The 17,680-nt window shown below is 44.9% G+C and overlaps 1 protein-coding gene across 1 annotated transcript in view; it reads right to left on the reverse strand.

The window, feature by feature from the left end:
* TLL1 (tolloid like 1) overlaps positions 1–17,680 on the reverse strand; it is a 92,939-nt gene that overhangs the window by 46,350 nt on the left and 28,909 nt on the right. Inside the window, exons 7-8 of the mRNA XM_015419947.1 lie at positions 16,968–17,073; positions 13,244–13,368 (exon numbers count right to left, since the gene is read on the reverse strand). Coding sequence (XP_015275433.1) covers positions 13,244–13,368; positions 16,968–17,073 — 231 coding nt within the window. The remainder of the gene's footprint in view (positions 1–13,243; positions 13,369–16,967; positions 17,074–17,680) is intronic.

Consider the following 17,680-nt stretch of genomic DNA (forward strand, 5'->3'; position numbering starts at 1 on the left):
CCAAAAGAAAAAGCACATCCCCTCTAGCATCCAGGAAACTTTAAGGTCCAACAACCAATTAAAGAAGGACTTCACTTTTAGCCCACTAAAGCTCTGACCACCAACACTAACTGCCAATTAGGCTTAACCAGGCCCACCTGAGCCCATCCCCAGACAGTGCCAAGTAACAACTAATAGCCTACAGGTGACCAACCTTCAGGCTCAAGAACCCAACCTTGGGCTCCTGCTAGGCAATAACTACATTTGCCAATTAAAGTAAAATGACCCTCGGTTACTACATCTGGGACCCCTTGAAACCGTAGGACCAAATTTGCTTTCTCCATTTGCAGCTGTAAAAGTTGTGATTCTTCAGAGACTTGTTTCTTTTCCAGCTTTTGCACCTTTTTCTTAACTTTTTTGCCATTGGTGTCCATTTCCTTCACCTTCTCAGCCGTTTGCTCTGTTATTTTTAAAGTCTCAGTCAGTTGGAGCTGCTGAGTTGCACGTTTCTGGTTTAGATTAATCAGCTGTTGTTCGATGTTAGTCATCTGGTCCAGTAGAGGGCGCAAGGACTCTGCCAACATTTTGGAAAGCTTGGTGGTCTCTTCTGGTCGAGGGCTCAAGCTGGCTGGTTTCACTTTTACTGGTTTGTCTTTTTCTGCCCTCTTCCCCGCCATCTTTATGGAGTGCTTACTTTTATGAAAACTTGCTAAAGTCTCTGAAATACGCCCATACGCTTACTCTGGTAAGTGTCTCAAAACAGATTTCAACACTTTTTCTTCTGCTCCCCCCTAAGTATTTCGTTGTTTAGTTCATGCGTATGGGAGGGGGCCCTCCCCTGCTCACTTTTTTCACCGTTCCCAGGGGGTAGCTTTTTAAAAAAATTCTCATTTCGCTTTAACCTGACTCACAGCTCATTGTTCGTCATATGACCTTGCTCGGCATATGTTTACAACGCTCGATCTCCGACGCTTGTCCCAGTCGGCGGCTCTTGATCCATACAGACACTCAGTGGCAGGACCGTCGTGGCAGAGGAGCGCCTCAATTCCCCAGCATCGCGCTGGTGAAGAGGCCACCCCTCAAAAACCCCATGGCTAGGAGCCTTTTGCCAAGGCTCGGGGGGGGAGCGTCGCCCCCCCTTTCCGTTTGTGCGCAGATCACATCCCTGGGAGGTCCGGGAGATGCGTCTGCCAGCATGTCGCCATAAATCGGAACTGAAGTCATTAATGTGATGATGGAACAACCAATATTTCCATTTCATCTTTCTTTAATTCAGGATGGGTGTTAGATGAGGACAGTTTAAGCACAAGAAATAAGCACATGAGAACACACACACACACGTATTTCTTGTGCTTATTCTGATAAACTAAAGCAAATGCAAAAGATCTATGGTATTTATTTTCTTTTACTGATATAACTACACTATGCTACTCAGACACTGAATTTTCTTGGTATTTATTTTCTTTTACTGATATAACTACACTATGCTACTCAGACACTGAATTTTCTTACCTATCATACCACTACATTGTTTCAAATTTCTGGTTTATCATAAGAACATACGAAGAGCCCTGCCAGATCAGACCAGTGGTCCATCTAGTCCAGCATCCTGTCTCACACTGTGGCCAACCAATTCCCCTGAAGGGCCAGCAACAGGGCATAGAGGCCAAGGCCTTCCCCTGATGTTGCCTCCTGGCTCTGGGATTCAGAGGTTTACTACCTCTGAATATGGAGGTTCCCCTCAGTCACCATGGCTAGTAGCAACTGATAGATTTATTCTCCATGAATCTAATCTCCTTTTAAAGCTGTTTATTCTACATCCTCTGGCAGTGAATTCCACATTTTCATCACTCTGTGTAAAAAGTATTTCCTTTTGTCTGTCCTTAACCTACTATTTTAGGTAACTCCCCTTAACCTACTGCCCACCAGCTTCATTCGATGCCCTCGAGTTCTAGTTGGGAGAGAGGGAAAATGTTCCCTTTGTCAACTCACTCCACCCCATGCATGATTTTATAAACCTCTATCATGTCCCCCCCTTAGTCACCTCTTTTCTAAACTGAATAGTCCCAGATGCCCAGTTTTTCCTCACAGGGAAGGTGCTCTAATGACGTAATTATCTTGGTTGCCCGCTTCTGTACATTTTCAGCTCCGTAATGTCCTTTTTGACATATGGTGACCAGAACTGCATGCAGTATTCTAAATGAGGTTGCACCTTAGATCTATACAGGAGCATTATAATATTGGTAATTTTATTTTCAACCCCCCTCCTAATAATCCCCAGCACAGAGTTTGCCTTTTTCACTGCTTCAGCACAGTCAGTTGACATTTTCATTGAGCTATCTACTATGACCCCAAGAACTTTCTCCCTTTCAGTCTCGGCATTAGCCTATACTTGAAGTAGGGGGGGGGGTTTGTTCCAGTGTGCATCACCTTACACTTACCAGCATTTAACTTCATCTGCCACATTGTTGCCCAATCTGTGGAGATCCTCCTGGAGCTCTTCACAGTCATCCTGGTTTTTCACTATCCTGAATAATTTGGTGCCATCTGTAAACTTGGCCACTACACTACTCATCTCTACTTACAGATCATTTATGAAGAAATTAAATAGTACTGGCCCAAATACCAATCCTTGTGGGACCCCACTGTTTACTTCCCTCCACTGTGATAACTGCTTCCTGTCATTTAGCTAATTTTTAATCCATAAGAGAACCTGCCCTCTTATCATAGAATCATACAGTTGGAAGGGATCTCCAGAGTCATCTAGTCCAAGGCAGGAAATTCACAAATACCTCCCCCTCCACACCCTCAATGACCCCTGTTCCATGCCCAGAAGATGACAAAAAACCTCCAGGATCCCTGGTCAAATTGGCCTGGAGAAAAATTACTTCTTGACCCCAAAGTGGCAATCAGCGTTTCCCTGGGCATGTAAGAAATGGCCACAAGAACTAAGCACTACAAATACAACTCCTTAGATTACAAGGAGTTTTCAAGTCCAAGTATATTATGCCTACCAGATCAACATTGTCTACATGCTTGTTCCCCTTCTCAAAGAACTCCCAAAGGTTGATGAGGCAGAACTTTGTTCCGCTATGTGCCTAATCATTCTAATTTTTTAGTACAGTTTCTACTAATTTGCCTGGGGCAGATGCTAGGCTAACTGGCCTGTAATTTTGGGGTAACTCTCTGTTGACATGAATGCTGGACTTTAGAAGCATTGTGATCACTGTTCCCAACTGTTCCTCTACATCTCTCACCAGGTCTTTAGCTCTGCTCGAAACCAAGTTCAAGATCACTATTCCTCTTGTTGCTTCTGTGATCAACTATCAATGGAAACCAATGACCTCTGCCATTAAAGCAGGTTCCTATACTATTGTTATATGAGTTCTAGTTATTTCCATGACCTTCAGTCAACACATTGTTTCACCAGCTGATCTGATGGGCATGAACTTGCAGGTGACCATTTGAAACTATCACCCTGCCTTTCTGACAGCAAGACCCAATGAGCAGCACTTTCAAAAGACAGGATTACAGCTTCTAGCAGTGAATCAAGTGTAATCAAAAGCCACATTGAATATTAATGATATAAAAAAATCTTTAGACATTGGGGCCAAAATATTAGATTTTGTGTAACTAGTTAGATGGTATCCTGTTAAATCTTATCTAAAATTGAATGTGAGGGCCAAGTTACACATTATTTTGGAAGTCCCTGATTGGAGGTCCTGATGTTTCTAACAATATAATCCAATTTTGATTGGTGCTGGGGCACTGGGAGATGCTCCCCACATCTGTTGTTAGTGACAAAAGGGGAGGAAGAAACTAGATGCAAATCAATACTCTTCATTTTTTCTACAACAGCTAACAGCATGTCTGTTGGATGATTAGGGTGGGGAGTGGCAGAAACCATTAAACCATCCCTCCTGCAGCACCAAGTCACTATTATTTGCAGAGCTTTAATGTTTTAAAAGTATCTGGAGAGCCAATCATGGACCTTCACATAAACAGGTTGCTTACCTGTAACTGGTGATCTTCAAGTGGTCATCTGTGCATTCACACCTCTGGGATATAGTGCGCCGGCGCTGACCCCGATCGGTATTGTAGAAAGCTAAAAGGAATTTTCGTGCCATTTTCCTGGTCACATACTGGGTTCCAGTGTGCATGACCAGGGGAGGGACACGACGATCCCACCAGTTCCTTCTGACCACTGCTCCCAGTCACAAGGTAAGAGGAAAGGACCGAAAGAAGAGGGGAAGGAGGGCGGGTGGTGTGAATGCACAGATGACCACTCAAAGATCACCAATTACAGGTAAGCAACCTGTTTATCTTCTTCGTGGCCTCTGTGCATAACACCTCTGGGAGACTAGAAAGCAATACACGCCTACCTGGAGGAGGGTGCTGAAGGTCCTAGATATGCGCCACCTGCAACACAGCTCATCCCACTGTCATACGCTGATGAAGATGTACATCGAGGTCGTAGTGCTTCACAAAGGTGTGAGAAGTAGCCCAAGTAGCTGCACTGCAGATGTCACCAAGCAACGCACCTCTCAGGAAGGCAGTGGATGTCTTTATCGCCCAGGTGGAATGTGCTTGCAGCAGACCGGGAGTGGTTTCTTGGCGAGCAGCTAGCCAAGCTTGATTGTTTCCATGATCCACCTGGACAGCCGCTGAGAGGACAGCTTCTTCCCTTGCACAGGCAAGGCATGGGAGACGAAGAGGGCCGGAGTCTTCTGGAAAGAGCGTGTCCTGTCCAGGTAGAAGAGCAAAGCCCTCTTCACGACTAAGGTGTGGAGACGGCGTTCCTCGTCGTTCTGCAGTGTAAGGCAGAACACAGGGAGGGCAATGTTGGCTCGCATATGGAACTCCGAGACTACCTTAGGCAGAAAAGAAATGTCTGGGGCCAAGGTAACACCGTCATGGTGAAAAGTCAGGTAAGGGGAAACACAACGTAGTGCTGACAGTTCACGCACCCTCCTGGCAGAGTTGATGGCTACTAAAAAAGCAGTCATCCAGGAAAGGAGTTGCAGACTGCAGGTAGCCATAGGTTCAAAAGGCTTACCCATCAGTTTGGTGAGCACTAGGGGAAGGTCCCAGACCGGCAGGGGACCACGAGACAGTGGAGAAAGGTGCCTGAGTCCCTTCAGGAACTGTTTGGTCCGTGGGTGTGAGAAGACAGAGTGTCCATTCACCTCAGGATGATTAGCTGAGATGGCTGCTAAATATACTCTCAATGAAGTATAACTGAGGCCCAAGTCCAAACGGGACAATGAAAACCCAAAAATCACAACCAGAACAGTGGGAGGCGGGGGAACTCCCAACGAGTGAAGGTAGGAAAGGAAAACTTTCCACTTCCCAGCATAGGAAGCCCTAGTAGATGGTTTACGGCAATTCAATAAGACATGTTCTATTCTGTCTCTGAATCCAGCTAATGGATCTTTCATGCTGTGAGTTTCAGGTGCAGCACGTTGTGATGCAGCACCTGTCTTGCCTGCGTGAAGAGGAGATCCAGTGTTGGTGGGAAGTGGAGGAAGGAGCCCTTGGATATATGGAGAAGGGTGGGGAACCAGTGTTGTCTGGGCCACCAAGGGGTCACCAGGATGCACTGTGGTCTTTCCCTCAGAATTTTGGTAATCACCTTGGTGAGTAGGGGAAAAGGTGGGAAGAGATACACATATTTGTGTGTCCATGGGTAGAGGAAACCATCTCCCAGGGAGTGAGGGTCCTTCCCTGCCCTGGAACAAAACAGACAACAATTCTTGTTCTCGCGTGTCGCAAATGCATCCAAATCTGGATGGCCCAATGTGTGAAAGACTGGCAGGAGATATTCCCAGTTGATCTCCCATTCATGCCAGGATGCACCCCCTTTGTTGAGGAAGTCTGCTTGCACATTCAGGGTCCCGGGTAGATGGACAGCTACAAGGAACGTGCCCCACAGCTGAGATTCATTCCAAATGTCTGTGGCTAGCCTACAGAGGCTTCTAGACACTGTCCCACCTTGACAGTTGAGATAGCAGAGCACCGTGATGTTGTCAGTGAGTACTGCTACCACCTGACGAGTTACCAGATGCTGAAACAACCGGAGAGCATACTGAATGGCTAACAACTTGATATGATGGTGAGCCACATGGGGTTCCCACTGTGCACCCACACAGATTCCTCAGAGATGTGCTCCCCAGCCCCAGAGAGATGCATCTGAGGTTAGGGTCATCCTCGGAACTGGTGGGTAGAACAGGGCTCCCACTAGGAGATTTCATGAGTCTTCCCACCAAAGGAGAGAGCTCAAGACAGGTTCTGGAAGAACAAAACATAGGGACTGTGGATGTCTCTGAGGGTAGAACTTCCTGATGAACCACAGCTGTAGTGGTCACATCTGCAGCTTGGCAAACACAATGACTGATGTGGTGGCTGCCATGAGCCCTAGCAACCACTGTAACTGCCTTGTGGAGGCCGTGCCTTGGCATCTCAGGAACCCTATGAGTGAGATAATGTCCTCCACTCTCTTGGAAGGGAGGAATTCTCTGCAAAGTGTTGAGTCCAGGATTGCTCCGATGAATTGCACCCAAATAGAGGGTACGAGCATCGGTTTTTTTAGATTGACTTTCAGCCCTAGAGCCTCCAGAATATTGAGGGTCAGAGTAATGTGATGGTGTAGTGTGGTTTCGGTATTTGCAACCAGTAACCAGTCATCTATGTACAGAAAAATCCTTACACCTTGTAGACGGAGGTGAGTTGCAATAACCACCATCACCTTGATGAAGACACGGGGCGCCGTGGATAGCCCAAAAGGGAAGGCTTTGTACTGAAAATGTCCCTCGCCTATTGTGAAGTGCAGGAACATCCTGTGGGCAGGGTGGATTGAGACATGGAAATACGCATCCTGCAAGTCCAGAGTCACCATCCAGGCTCCCTTTTCCAAAAGAGGAAGAATAGATTGCAAAGTTATCATGTGGAATTTCTTGTATACGATGTAATGGTTCAAGCCCCGTAGGTCCATGATGGGACAGAGGCCTTCATCCTTCTTGGTGACCGTGAAATAACGTGAATAAAAACCCAGGCAATGTTGCAGCACCGGGACAGGTTCTATGGCATCTTTGAGCAGGAGGTTCTGTACCTCTTCCAGTAACAGGGGTGACGATGAAGTGAGAATGAGGTTTGTGCTGTCGGGAACTTGAAGAAATTCTATGCGGTATCCCTCCCTGATTACCGAAAGAACCCATTGATCTGATGTCACCTGTTGCCAGGCATACAGGTAAGGCGATAGGCAAGTGGGAGGGAGTGGTAATGGACCCAAGTCAAAGGTCCTATTTGGGGGTTTTCTGGGTCTTAGCCTGAGATTGTGTAGCTGAAGGAAATTTGGACTTATTCCCGTAAGAGCATGCAGAGTTGCTGGGAGATCTTTGCCACTGCGGTTCTGGAGAGGACTTGAATGAAAACCTGTATGACCAGGATTTATTCCAGGACTTCTCTCTCGACTGTTTAGAAGTTGTGGTGACTCCCAGACTGCGGGAGGTTTTAATACTTTTGTCGAGGTCCTGTAAGACCGAATCCATTGTGGAACTGAAGAGGCTGTCACCTTCAAAGGGGAGGTCCTCAACTACCGACTTCGTGTCCTGCTGAACAGCAGTCAGGCATGGCGTCTTAGGGCCACAGCGGAGGTAAAGGTCTTAGACGTTACATCCAGCGTATGTTTGGCAGCGTTGAGTTTGGTGTTTGGCCAACAGCATTCCCTCCTTCTAGAGGCGTCTAGCTGGGTGGTTCTTGTCCTCCAGAAGGGCTGCAATGAACTCCGACATCTGCTCCCATAGGGCATATTGATACCTGCCCATACAAGCCGCATAGTTGGACGTTTTTATGCCTAATGCCCCAGCAGAATAGAATTTTCTGCCAAAAGAGTCCAACTTCCGACCTTCTTTATCGAAGGGAGTGGAGTGGCTGTGCTTGCTCTTTGACGAGGAAGAGATGACTACAGAATTCGGTTTGGGGTGCACAAACAAGAATTCAGTTCCCGTTTCTTGCACCTTATACATGTGCTCCATCCTTTTATTAGAGATGGAAATGGAGTGATGGGTGCGACCAGGGTGCTTTAGCTGTCTGCAAAAGGACCGATGTCAGAGGCAGGGTGACTGCAGTTGAGGTGTCCATCTGAACAATGTCCTACTGTGATGGTAGTAGGTGGCTACACCGTAGGAAGGGCCAGGGTGTTGGCCATTCTTTTGACAAAGTCTCCATAAGACTTAACGTCTTCAGACGGAGAAATAGGGAGTTTGTCTCCCACTTGTTGCGGTGGAAATGGTTCTACTTGGATGGGAGAGTTTTCATCTGCAGAATGCGAGTCCTCGGAGAAGCTGGAGTGTTCTGATGGTTCCGAGAGCAATATTGGAAGGACCGGTGTCGACAGCATTGATCTCGACTGACCTTTAGGATGCATTGACATTGAAGGCACAGAGGTGTGTGCTTTATTCACCGTTGCTGATGTATGAGATTTAGCAAATTCTGGTGTCGGAAAAAACTCTCAATGTTGGGAGATTCCAGAGGAAGTAGACTGATGATCCCACTGCATCGGAGGGCATGGAGGGAACCAAGACATGCCAGGGAAAGGGTACGCCCCATACAAATATTGTCACTGGCGTTGGTCCCAAGTGGCTGGCTGCAAGTGTCCGGGTGATCGATCCCGATCAGTTTGGCTGCGCGGGGATGGCGGCGTCCCGGCATCTGCTCCTCATTTTGAGTGTTGACTTTTGACACTGGAAGAATGGGAGACCTGCGTCAGCTCCATATCCTGTTTAGAATCCGTGAGTTGAATTGGGTGAGGAGGAGGTGGAGATGGAACACCCTGCATCTGCCCACAGCCTGAGGAGTCAAGCGAAGCAGCTCCCGATGGTGATACCCCTTTGGAAGAGGATTTGCCTGAGGAGCTCTTCTTGTGCTTCTTGTGCTTGACGGGCCAATCATCCTTGCCCTCCTGACGTAGTTTCGTGGGAATGTGGGCGTCACACTGAGAAGCTGGGATCGAGCATTTCAGCACCCATCGGTTGGCATCAAAATGGCCCGGTGACAGAGACCGTATGGACGTCGATCCCAAAGCAGAATTCAACATGGAGGCATGTCCAGAAGTCTCTTGTGACGATTCCATTGGCAGAAGGGGCACTTCCAATAATGCAACACGAAGTCTAGCTGCTCAATTCTTCCTTGTTTGTCGAGAGAATTTCGCGCAGTGGGCACAAGAGTCAACTCGGTGCAATTCCCCCAGGCACAATAAACAAAGGGAGTATCCGTCAGGGGGGGCGATTTTACTACCCCACTTCCTGCACCTTTTAAAGAAGCCCCACTGTTTGGCCATAGACCGGGGGGGGGGGGAATCTGTAAAAGCAGAAATAAAGTCCAAAGTACCTAACGAACACTAAACTAAAAAGTCCAAGAATGAAGGACGGGGGGGGGGGGAATCTGTCAAAGCAGAAATAAAGTCCAAAGTACCTAACACTAACTGAAAACTAGCTAACTACAAGTCCAAGAACAAAGGAGAGAAGGCCGAAAGCCAAACATTTTTACTGACCAAGGCATAGGGGAGCCCATCAGTGCAGCGGTCAGAAGAGAACTGGCGGGATCATCGTGCCCCTCCCCTGGTCATGTGCACTGAAGCCCGGCACGTGACCGGGGAGATGGCGTGAAAATCCCTTTTAGCTTTCTACAATACTGATTGGAGTCGGTGCAGGCACACTAAATCCCAGAGATGTGATGCACAGAGACCATGAAGAAGATCATGGGAAGTTAAGCCTCAACAACACATGACAATGACAATAATGGACTTAAGCTCCACCTTGGGTACTAAATATGATTAATACCACTATGTTCAAATGGTGTCTAATATATATTTTAAATGTCTTTGTTTTGGTATGAAAAGTATTTAAAATTGAATATTTCTAGATTATATCCGATAAATAAATACAGTGCCATCTCAAGCGGAGTGACACCCTTCTAAGCCCATTGGCTTTAATGGACTTGGGATATAAATACGTTAAGGATTGCACTGTGTATCAGAGACTGAACGCTGGCTTGGCCAAAAATATATATATTTTGTTTCCTTTTCCACACCAAACACATATCACATGACATCTAATCAAAAATGAGCAAAGTATTAAATAATGTATTCATTACCAGCTATCTTCACTGTAAATACCATAGCTAATTACCAGCAGTTTATTTTTAACTCTGCAGTCATTAGTAATTCCACTAAACTGCAGATAATGCTGGCATCCTGGGTTTCCTGAGTGCTGATTGCTGTGCAATTAAAGATGTACTGACAATTCGCCTAAAAACTTTTCATGAAACAAGCATACTGCTATAAATGCAAGAAACACAAAATACTACACAAGGGAACTGAGGTTTTAAGGTCTGCATAAAGATATAGCAACATACTACATCTGTAATACTAGCCACATTCCAAAGAAACAATGTGCAGATGCAGGGATGAGCCACTATCTGCAGCCACAACCCCACAACTCTGCTGGGTGCTCCCCCCCCCCATTTCACTGCCCAAAAGGCATTACTCTTATCTTCAGCAATTGGAACTACCCACAACAAAGAAGAGAAGAATAGTTTTTATAGCCTACTTTTCTCTACCCTAAGGAGTCTCAAAGCAGCTTACAACTGCCTTCCCTTCCTCTCCCAACAACAGGCACCTTGTGAGGTAGGCAGGGCTGAGACAGTTCTGAGAGAACTATGACTGACCCAAGGGTACCCAGCAGGCTTCCTGTGAAGGAGAAGGCAATCAACTCAGTTCTCCAGATTAGAATCTGCCACTCTTAACCACTATACCACACTGGCTCAAAAATATTGAACAAAGCCCCATTTGTACATGCGGATACCTCTCTCCTCCATTTCTGGTAACATCTCTTTGTTGAACCATTCTCACTGTTAATGAGCCTTAATTGTGGAATCATTAACTTAATGTGTATATATTACAGTGATGGCATGCTACTGCACTGTTTAGTGTTTTATACAGTGAGGGCATGCTTTGGCTCTCAAAGTACACTAAGTTGCATTTCCCCACACTCATTACTTGTCAGTTTTCCCCCTTTTCTCCCTTTCCTTTTCTCCTTTAGCTTTGTTACTCCTATCAATCATTATGTCAAGGATATATTTTATTTGCTTAGATTACTCTGTAACAGAAGGCCAACCATTTAAAAAACAGATCAGTGAACTAAAACAATCCAACTCATAAGAAAAAAATATTAATATGAGGAAGCAGAAGTAGAAGTTACTACTAGGGATGCCAGCCTCCAGGTGGCATCTAGAAATCCCCCGGAATGACAGCTCATATCCAGACCACAGAGGTCAGTTCCTCTGGAACCAAATAGATGCTTTGGGGGGTGGACTCTGTGGCATTGTACCCCACTGAGGTCCCTGTCCTCCCCAGGCTCCATCCCCAAATTTCCAAGAGTTTCCCAAACTGAATCTGCAGACCCTACCCCCACCCCCCCGCCAGTAGCTAGGGGGCACATGGCAACCTGAATTACTAGTAAAATCTTTCATCCGTTAACAAAATCATGTATTATCCTCACTTTCATATAAAAAGTAGAATGAGTTGAATGCTGTAACTTCACCACTATGCCCACAAGGGCTGCAATTTTGTTTACCATGGCTTATGGATACTCTGTGACATTTCTGACATGCTGGCTACAGATAAAAGTTTGTGTGATGTCATCTTCCCCATTTGTCATATACATTAGATGTTATCTCATAATATCTCATAACATACAAATTTCAAATCATGCTTTTGACTGAGCAATATTTTGGCATTCATAATTTAAAAGCATACTACATCACAACAGTTCAGTGGCTCCCAGTGTAATTAACTGAAATTCCAAAACAAGGGAATTCAGAGGATTTCTGGCCTTAATTTCCTTGCCAATTATTACAACATACATCTTATTTGTGAGTAGATTTTAAAATGACTTGCTGTTAGCAAACTTGAACTGCATGTTACAGTACATTAATAGTGGGTTTCATTATTAATGGCAAATGCGAATATAAAATATAGTGAAGGTCACAGTGAGTTATTCACAGTTCCACAGAAATAATGTTACCACTTTTCATGCCAGAAAAAACTAATTACTGCCTCCATAATATACATCTCTGTTTTCACTGTGATCACGTACACCCCTTTTTAAAATTTAACACTGGTTATATTTCCTGTATTGCCTAGCTAAATGAAACAAAACTGCAGGTTCTTTCAGTATGATTTGTGTTTCTGGCATGCATATGTCGTGCATTGGCCCATTTAATTGTTTATAATAATATTCAGCCAACGTGTAGAAACAGTGAGTGGGACAGAAAAGTAAGTGCTCTCAGGGAGCAATAAATAATTGAAACACAGAGGTGGCCTACCCCTGCTCTCCTTCTATGGATCATGCCTGAGACGTCTGAGAGCTAGTAAGCTTGAGAAAGGATCCAGCAGCATCACCCCAGACAAAGCACCGACAAAAGCATCAGGCAGGAAAGGGAAGTGACATAAGGGGTGGGAAAATGTAAATGGTAATGCATCACACACTCTGGAGAGCAGGATAAGAGAAGGTGCTGCTGAAAGACTGTGGGACCAGGTGGTAGATGGCATGCAATAGAGGGACAGGGGCCAAAGGAGCAACAGCAAAGGCTCAAGACTCATTGCAACTAGAGATCCTAATCAAACATTAAACTTCCTGTAACTTTATTTATTATTTCAAAACCAAAAACCAGGTAGCTGTATTGCAGGAAAGCTAGTTTACAATACTGGAATGCTCATCACCTATTTAAACATTGTTCTGAGCTTTAACTATAACATTTTAGACAAGAAGCAATAGAATAGCTTTCCCCACCTTCATTTAGAGTTGCCAGTCATGGCTAGCACCTAGTGGTAGATGGGGGGTGGGCATCAGGGGGTACTGTGTCAATGCAACAGCGTAACGTCACTTCTGGGTTTTCCCTGGACGTGAAATAATGCCATCATGCCCACTGTGATCCCCCCCCTTCCATTTTCCACCCACTGGCCTACTGAGCACTGGAAGGGGTTGGTATTGTCACCAGAAGACCTAACTACCCTACATTCATCCCCAGTAAGTGAACTGCTAAAGTAGGCAAGGCATAGAAACACCACGTAATTCATGCCATTAATTTCTTGGTACCTAGCATTCCAGATTTCTTATGCCTTAGAAATATATACAATCTGACCTGCACAGTCTGCTAAGTGCTAAGTCAGAAGAATACATATAAGCATACTATTGGTGGGTACCTGGACATCTGTACAACTTTCTTGCTTGTGCAATATCACCTTTACTTAATCGGGTGCGCTGACCGATGGCAGGTCGTATACCGTTATCATCACGGGAAGGAAGTATGGTATCAAGAAACATGCCCCTAAAATATTAAGTGACCAAAGAAACCAAATCAATTTTCATATAAAACTAGCCTTTGAATTTACAAAATATATTTTTTATTTTATAGACAGTGCAATCTACTTGGCCAGATTTATTTATATTTACACTTTAGATGTATGCACAGGGTTCTGGACGATGTACAACAAAAGTTAAAACATCAAGCAGAACAAGTTAAAATTAATAAATAACATTCATTGCATTCTTAAAATAATCTCAAAATGGAGTTAAACTAATCTGTTTTAAAACCCATTCTGTACTGTGTTGCTGCCTCATGGGCAGGGTGAAGAGGAGGCAGAAGAAGATGGGAAAACAAGGGACAGTTCCAGCCGTGATGAAAAAATGTTGCTGCCCTCAACCAAAAGCCTGGCAGAACATCTCTGCCTTACAGGCCCTGTGGAATTGCATTAAGTCCAGCAGGGCCCTGATGGTATTTGGCAGAGAATTCCACCAACTTGAAGCCAGGACCGAGAAGGCCCTGGCTCTAGTCAAGGACAGACGGATATCTTTAGGACCAGGGATCACCAGTAAGTTGTTCTCAGCAGAGCGTAATACTCTCCTGGGGACATAACAGAGGAGGTGGTCGCAAAGATACATGGGCCCCAGACAGCTCAAGGCCTTAAAGGTCAAAACCAAAACCTTGAACCTGACTCAGTACTCCACTGGGAGCCAGCGTAGCTGGCGTAGCATAGGTTGTATATGTGCTATCCATGGTGTTCCTGTCAGGACTCACGCCATTGCATTCTGGATCAGTTGCAGTTTCCAGGTCAGTCTCAAGGGCAGCCAGCATAGAGCGAGTTACAGTAGTCTAGCTTGCAGGTGACCATTGCATGGATTACTGTAGCTAGGTCAGGGTGCAACAAGAAAGGGACTAATTGCTGTGCTTGGTATAGATGGAGAAACACGAGCCTGGCCATATTTGTGACCTGGGCCTCCATACTTAAGGAGGCATCCAGGACCACTCCCAACTCTTGACGGACTGCACCACGGTTAATGATGCCCCGTCAAGAGTGGGAAGTCTATACCTCAATGCTGAAGCTCCCCACCCCAGCCACAGAACCTTCGTTGGATTCAATTTCAGCCTACTCTTTTAGCCATCCCACCATGGCCTCCAAACCCACAGCCAAATTTTGCAGGGTGTTATCTGGGCGGCCATCCAATAGCAATTATAGCTGGGTGTCCTGAGGCACCCCACATGTTAAGGGGTACCTAGTTGACACCCTCTCTCCCTGCACCACCCTCTGTCCCTGACCAAGGAGAAATGAGGGCAGCCATTTCAGGGCTACCTCACGAACCTACCTACATCAGTGCAGTGGTGGGTCAGAAGATCATAATCAACCCGTGTGATCTCAAACAAATGGAAGGTAGCATAACAGAAAATTCAACAACTAGAAAAACAACCAGCAGCCACTGTAATTTGTTTAAAGCATTTTGCTCAGTAATTTCTTTTTAAAATATGCATGGCTTAGTAAAATTTAAGACATAAACATTTGGAATTTAATTAACTTAATTAAATGTTTGGTTTCCCTGGTTTGTGATTTACAACCACACAAGAATTTGTGGAAACTTTTCTGCTCAAACCTGTTACTTAGTAAATTGTTATAAACGCTGTACCTCATTATTTTGAAACTTTTCTGTGTCTGCTCTTTAAAACAAATTTTAATTATGATGGTTGTAAGTCCATCCATGTGTCCTACATATTTTGTCAATTCTTGTAATCATTAATGAGTGCTATAACTGTTTTAAGGGCCTTCTCTTGCTTTTAAGGATATTCAGTACATTTCTGAGGCTCAGACATTTCTACAATATGTTGATGTGCATGAAATAGGTTTGTTTATTGACTGTGTCTTGATCAGATGTCGTTCCCCACCGCCACACCTCATCCTAAATATTTATTTACTGGTGCAGCAAATCCTACAATAAGGCCCTGGGTATCTAGCAGAAACCACTTATTTTTTAATCTCAGTGAATTGGTTATTGTGATATTTTAACTAAAAATTAAGAGAACATCCAAGGGAGGCCTAAAGCACAGAGCATGCCTATGAGCATACAAGAACAAATCCAGATTGCTTTACTGTTTGTCACTATACACACTGTGCATTTTATGAAGGTTCTTTCCCCACCATTGTAATCTAAAAATGATCAAATTAGTGTCACTCAAAAATAAGAAGGTATGTTGTGCCCATGACTAATAGAAATTCTACTATACAGTAGCTGAAAGCATCCCACATTGTTCCTATTCTTGGCAGAATGCTTTATAAAGTATCCTGGAATAACCTTTCTTCAGAAAGATTTCTGGCATCTCTACTTTTAACATTCTTGGAAGTCATTATTTTACTTTGCTCCTGCCATAGTCAAAATAGGACTTGTCCCATTTGAAGACAATGGCTAGGATTTAACAGCTCTGATAAATGCACAGGAAGTCCCTCCTTTTCTTTTATGAGCAAAGACAGGGCTGGTTCCAGGTTTTGAGGGGTCCTGGCAGAGATCGTGCCCAGCCCTGCTCCTCCTGTTCTTCCCAGGACCAGGGCTGACACCTTCCTTCCTATCTCCATACCTGTCTGTGCATCCTTCCCCTGCTCACTCACAACCCCTCCCTCCCACTTGCCATGCTCACATTCACTTCCATGCCTTTTCCTCAACAGGACTGGCCAGTGTGTACAGCTGGGAGTGCCACTGCTCTGATTGTCAGGAACACCACAGGAGGTGGTGGTGGCTACAAGCATGGACAGCTTCAAGAGGGAATTAGATAATAAGCACATGGAGCAGAAGTCCATCAGTGGCTATCAGCCACAAGGTATAGATAGGAACTCTCAAGATGGGGCAAGTGATGCACTGTATTCTTGGTGCTTGGGGGGGGGCAACAGTGGGAGAGCTTCTAGTGTCTTGGCCCCACCGCTGGACCTCCTGATGGCACCTGGTATTTTTGGCCACTGTGTGACAGAGTGTTGGACTACATGGGCCATTGGCCTGATCCAAAATTGGCTTCTCTTATGTTCTTAGGTTCTTATCTGCATGCAGTTCCCTGGTGATACTGGGCAGCTGTGACAAATAGCTGCATAGGATGTGGAGTGCTTGTAACAAGTAGGTGGGGAAAAGATGCATATGCAGGTGTTACAGGCTTCATGAAGACAGGGAGTCGGGGAGTGAGGGCACCAGGACCAACCAGACTTGGTGTGTTCTGACCAATGCACCTTCGAAGGGTATGGTATTACCAGCCCTGATTAAGGGAACCAAGTGCAATGGAATAATTGCCTTCATGGATGAAATTGGGACACAATTGCACTATTGTACTATTAGCAGTACAATCCTAAACAGAGCATCTCATAGAAGAATCTTGTCAGTGTTCCCCCCAATTTTAATTTCTTTCTGTTAGTAAAATGGTGGGACAGGGAAAAAAACCATGTTCTTTTCCAATTATTTTGTTTGTTTGTTTTTCCAGGCCCTCACATCTGCTCTTCACTGAGGATACATCATAAAGGGTTTTTTTTCTAGCAACTGTGTGCATCAAAACATCATCTATAAAATATTTACACAGAAGAATGGAATTAAAAGTCAAAAGGTATAACCTGAGACTCCAACCTTGAGAAGGTGTTCCTGGCATAATGCATAATACTATCAAAATCATATGGTTCCCCCAAAGAATTCACTTCCCCAGGCTCCATCTTCAAAAAGTTGTATTCCTGACCTGCAATTCACAAGCAAGATCTCATGTAACCCTGAGAAAAACCTTTTTGTGTGACATCCGCATGCCACGAAGGAGCTTCTCCTGAAAACCAAAGCAGAAGGTGGTGAGCCAACAAGAGCCCAGCCTGTTTGTCTCTCAGCTCAGTACGTTTGACTCACCCAGCCTAATTGGTCTAATTATGACATTTCAGGAATAAATTAGAAAGGGAGGGAAAAAGCCATGTTTTATCAGGTATAAAGAAATTATGCTTTAGACCCTGTGGCCAACTCTCAGACTGAAGTCAAAGGAACAAGAGGCCCTATGGCAATGGTGCTGGAACCATATCACGGAATCCTATGTTCTATGACCTCTTTGCAGTAGAACACAGAATTGGTCTCATAATCATTACAAAACCTAAATGGATGCACACGAAATTCATAGAAAAGAGGCTATAATTACAAGGTGGATTTTTTTCTCCCTTTTCAACTATTGTTGTACCTTGAAAAGAATTCTGCTGGTTATGCAATGTTTTCAAGGGATACGGTGCCAGGCCCTTTAGCCACAAACACTACATTTGCAATACAGTGTACAGACTCTTGGGCACCACCAGTTCGCACCCACGCAAGAT

This window comes from Gekko japonicus, unplaced genomic scaffold, assembly GCF_001447785.1.
Source record: "Gekko japonicus isolate JY-2015 unplaced genomic scaffold, Gekko_japonicus_V1.1 scaffold329, whole genome shotgun sequence".
Lineage (NCBI taxonomy): Eukaryota > Metazoa > Chordata > Lepidosauria > Squamata > Gekkonidae > Gekko > Gekko japonicus.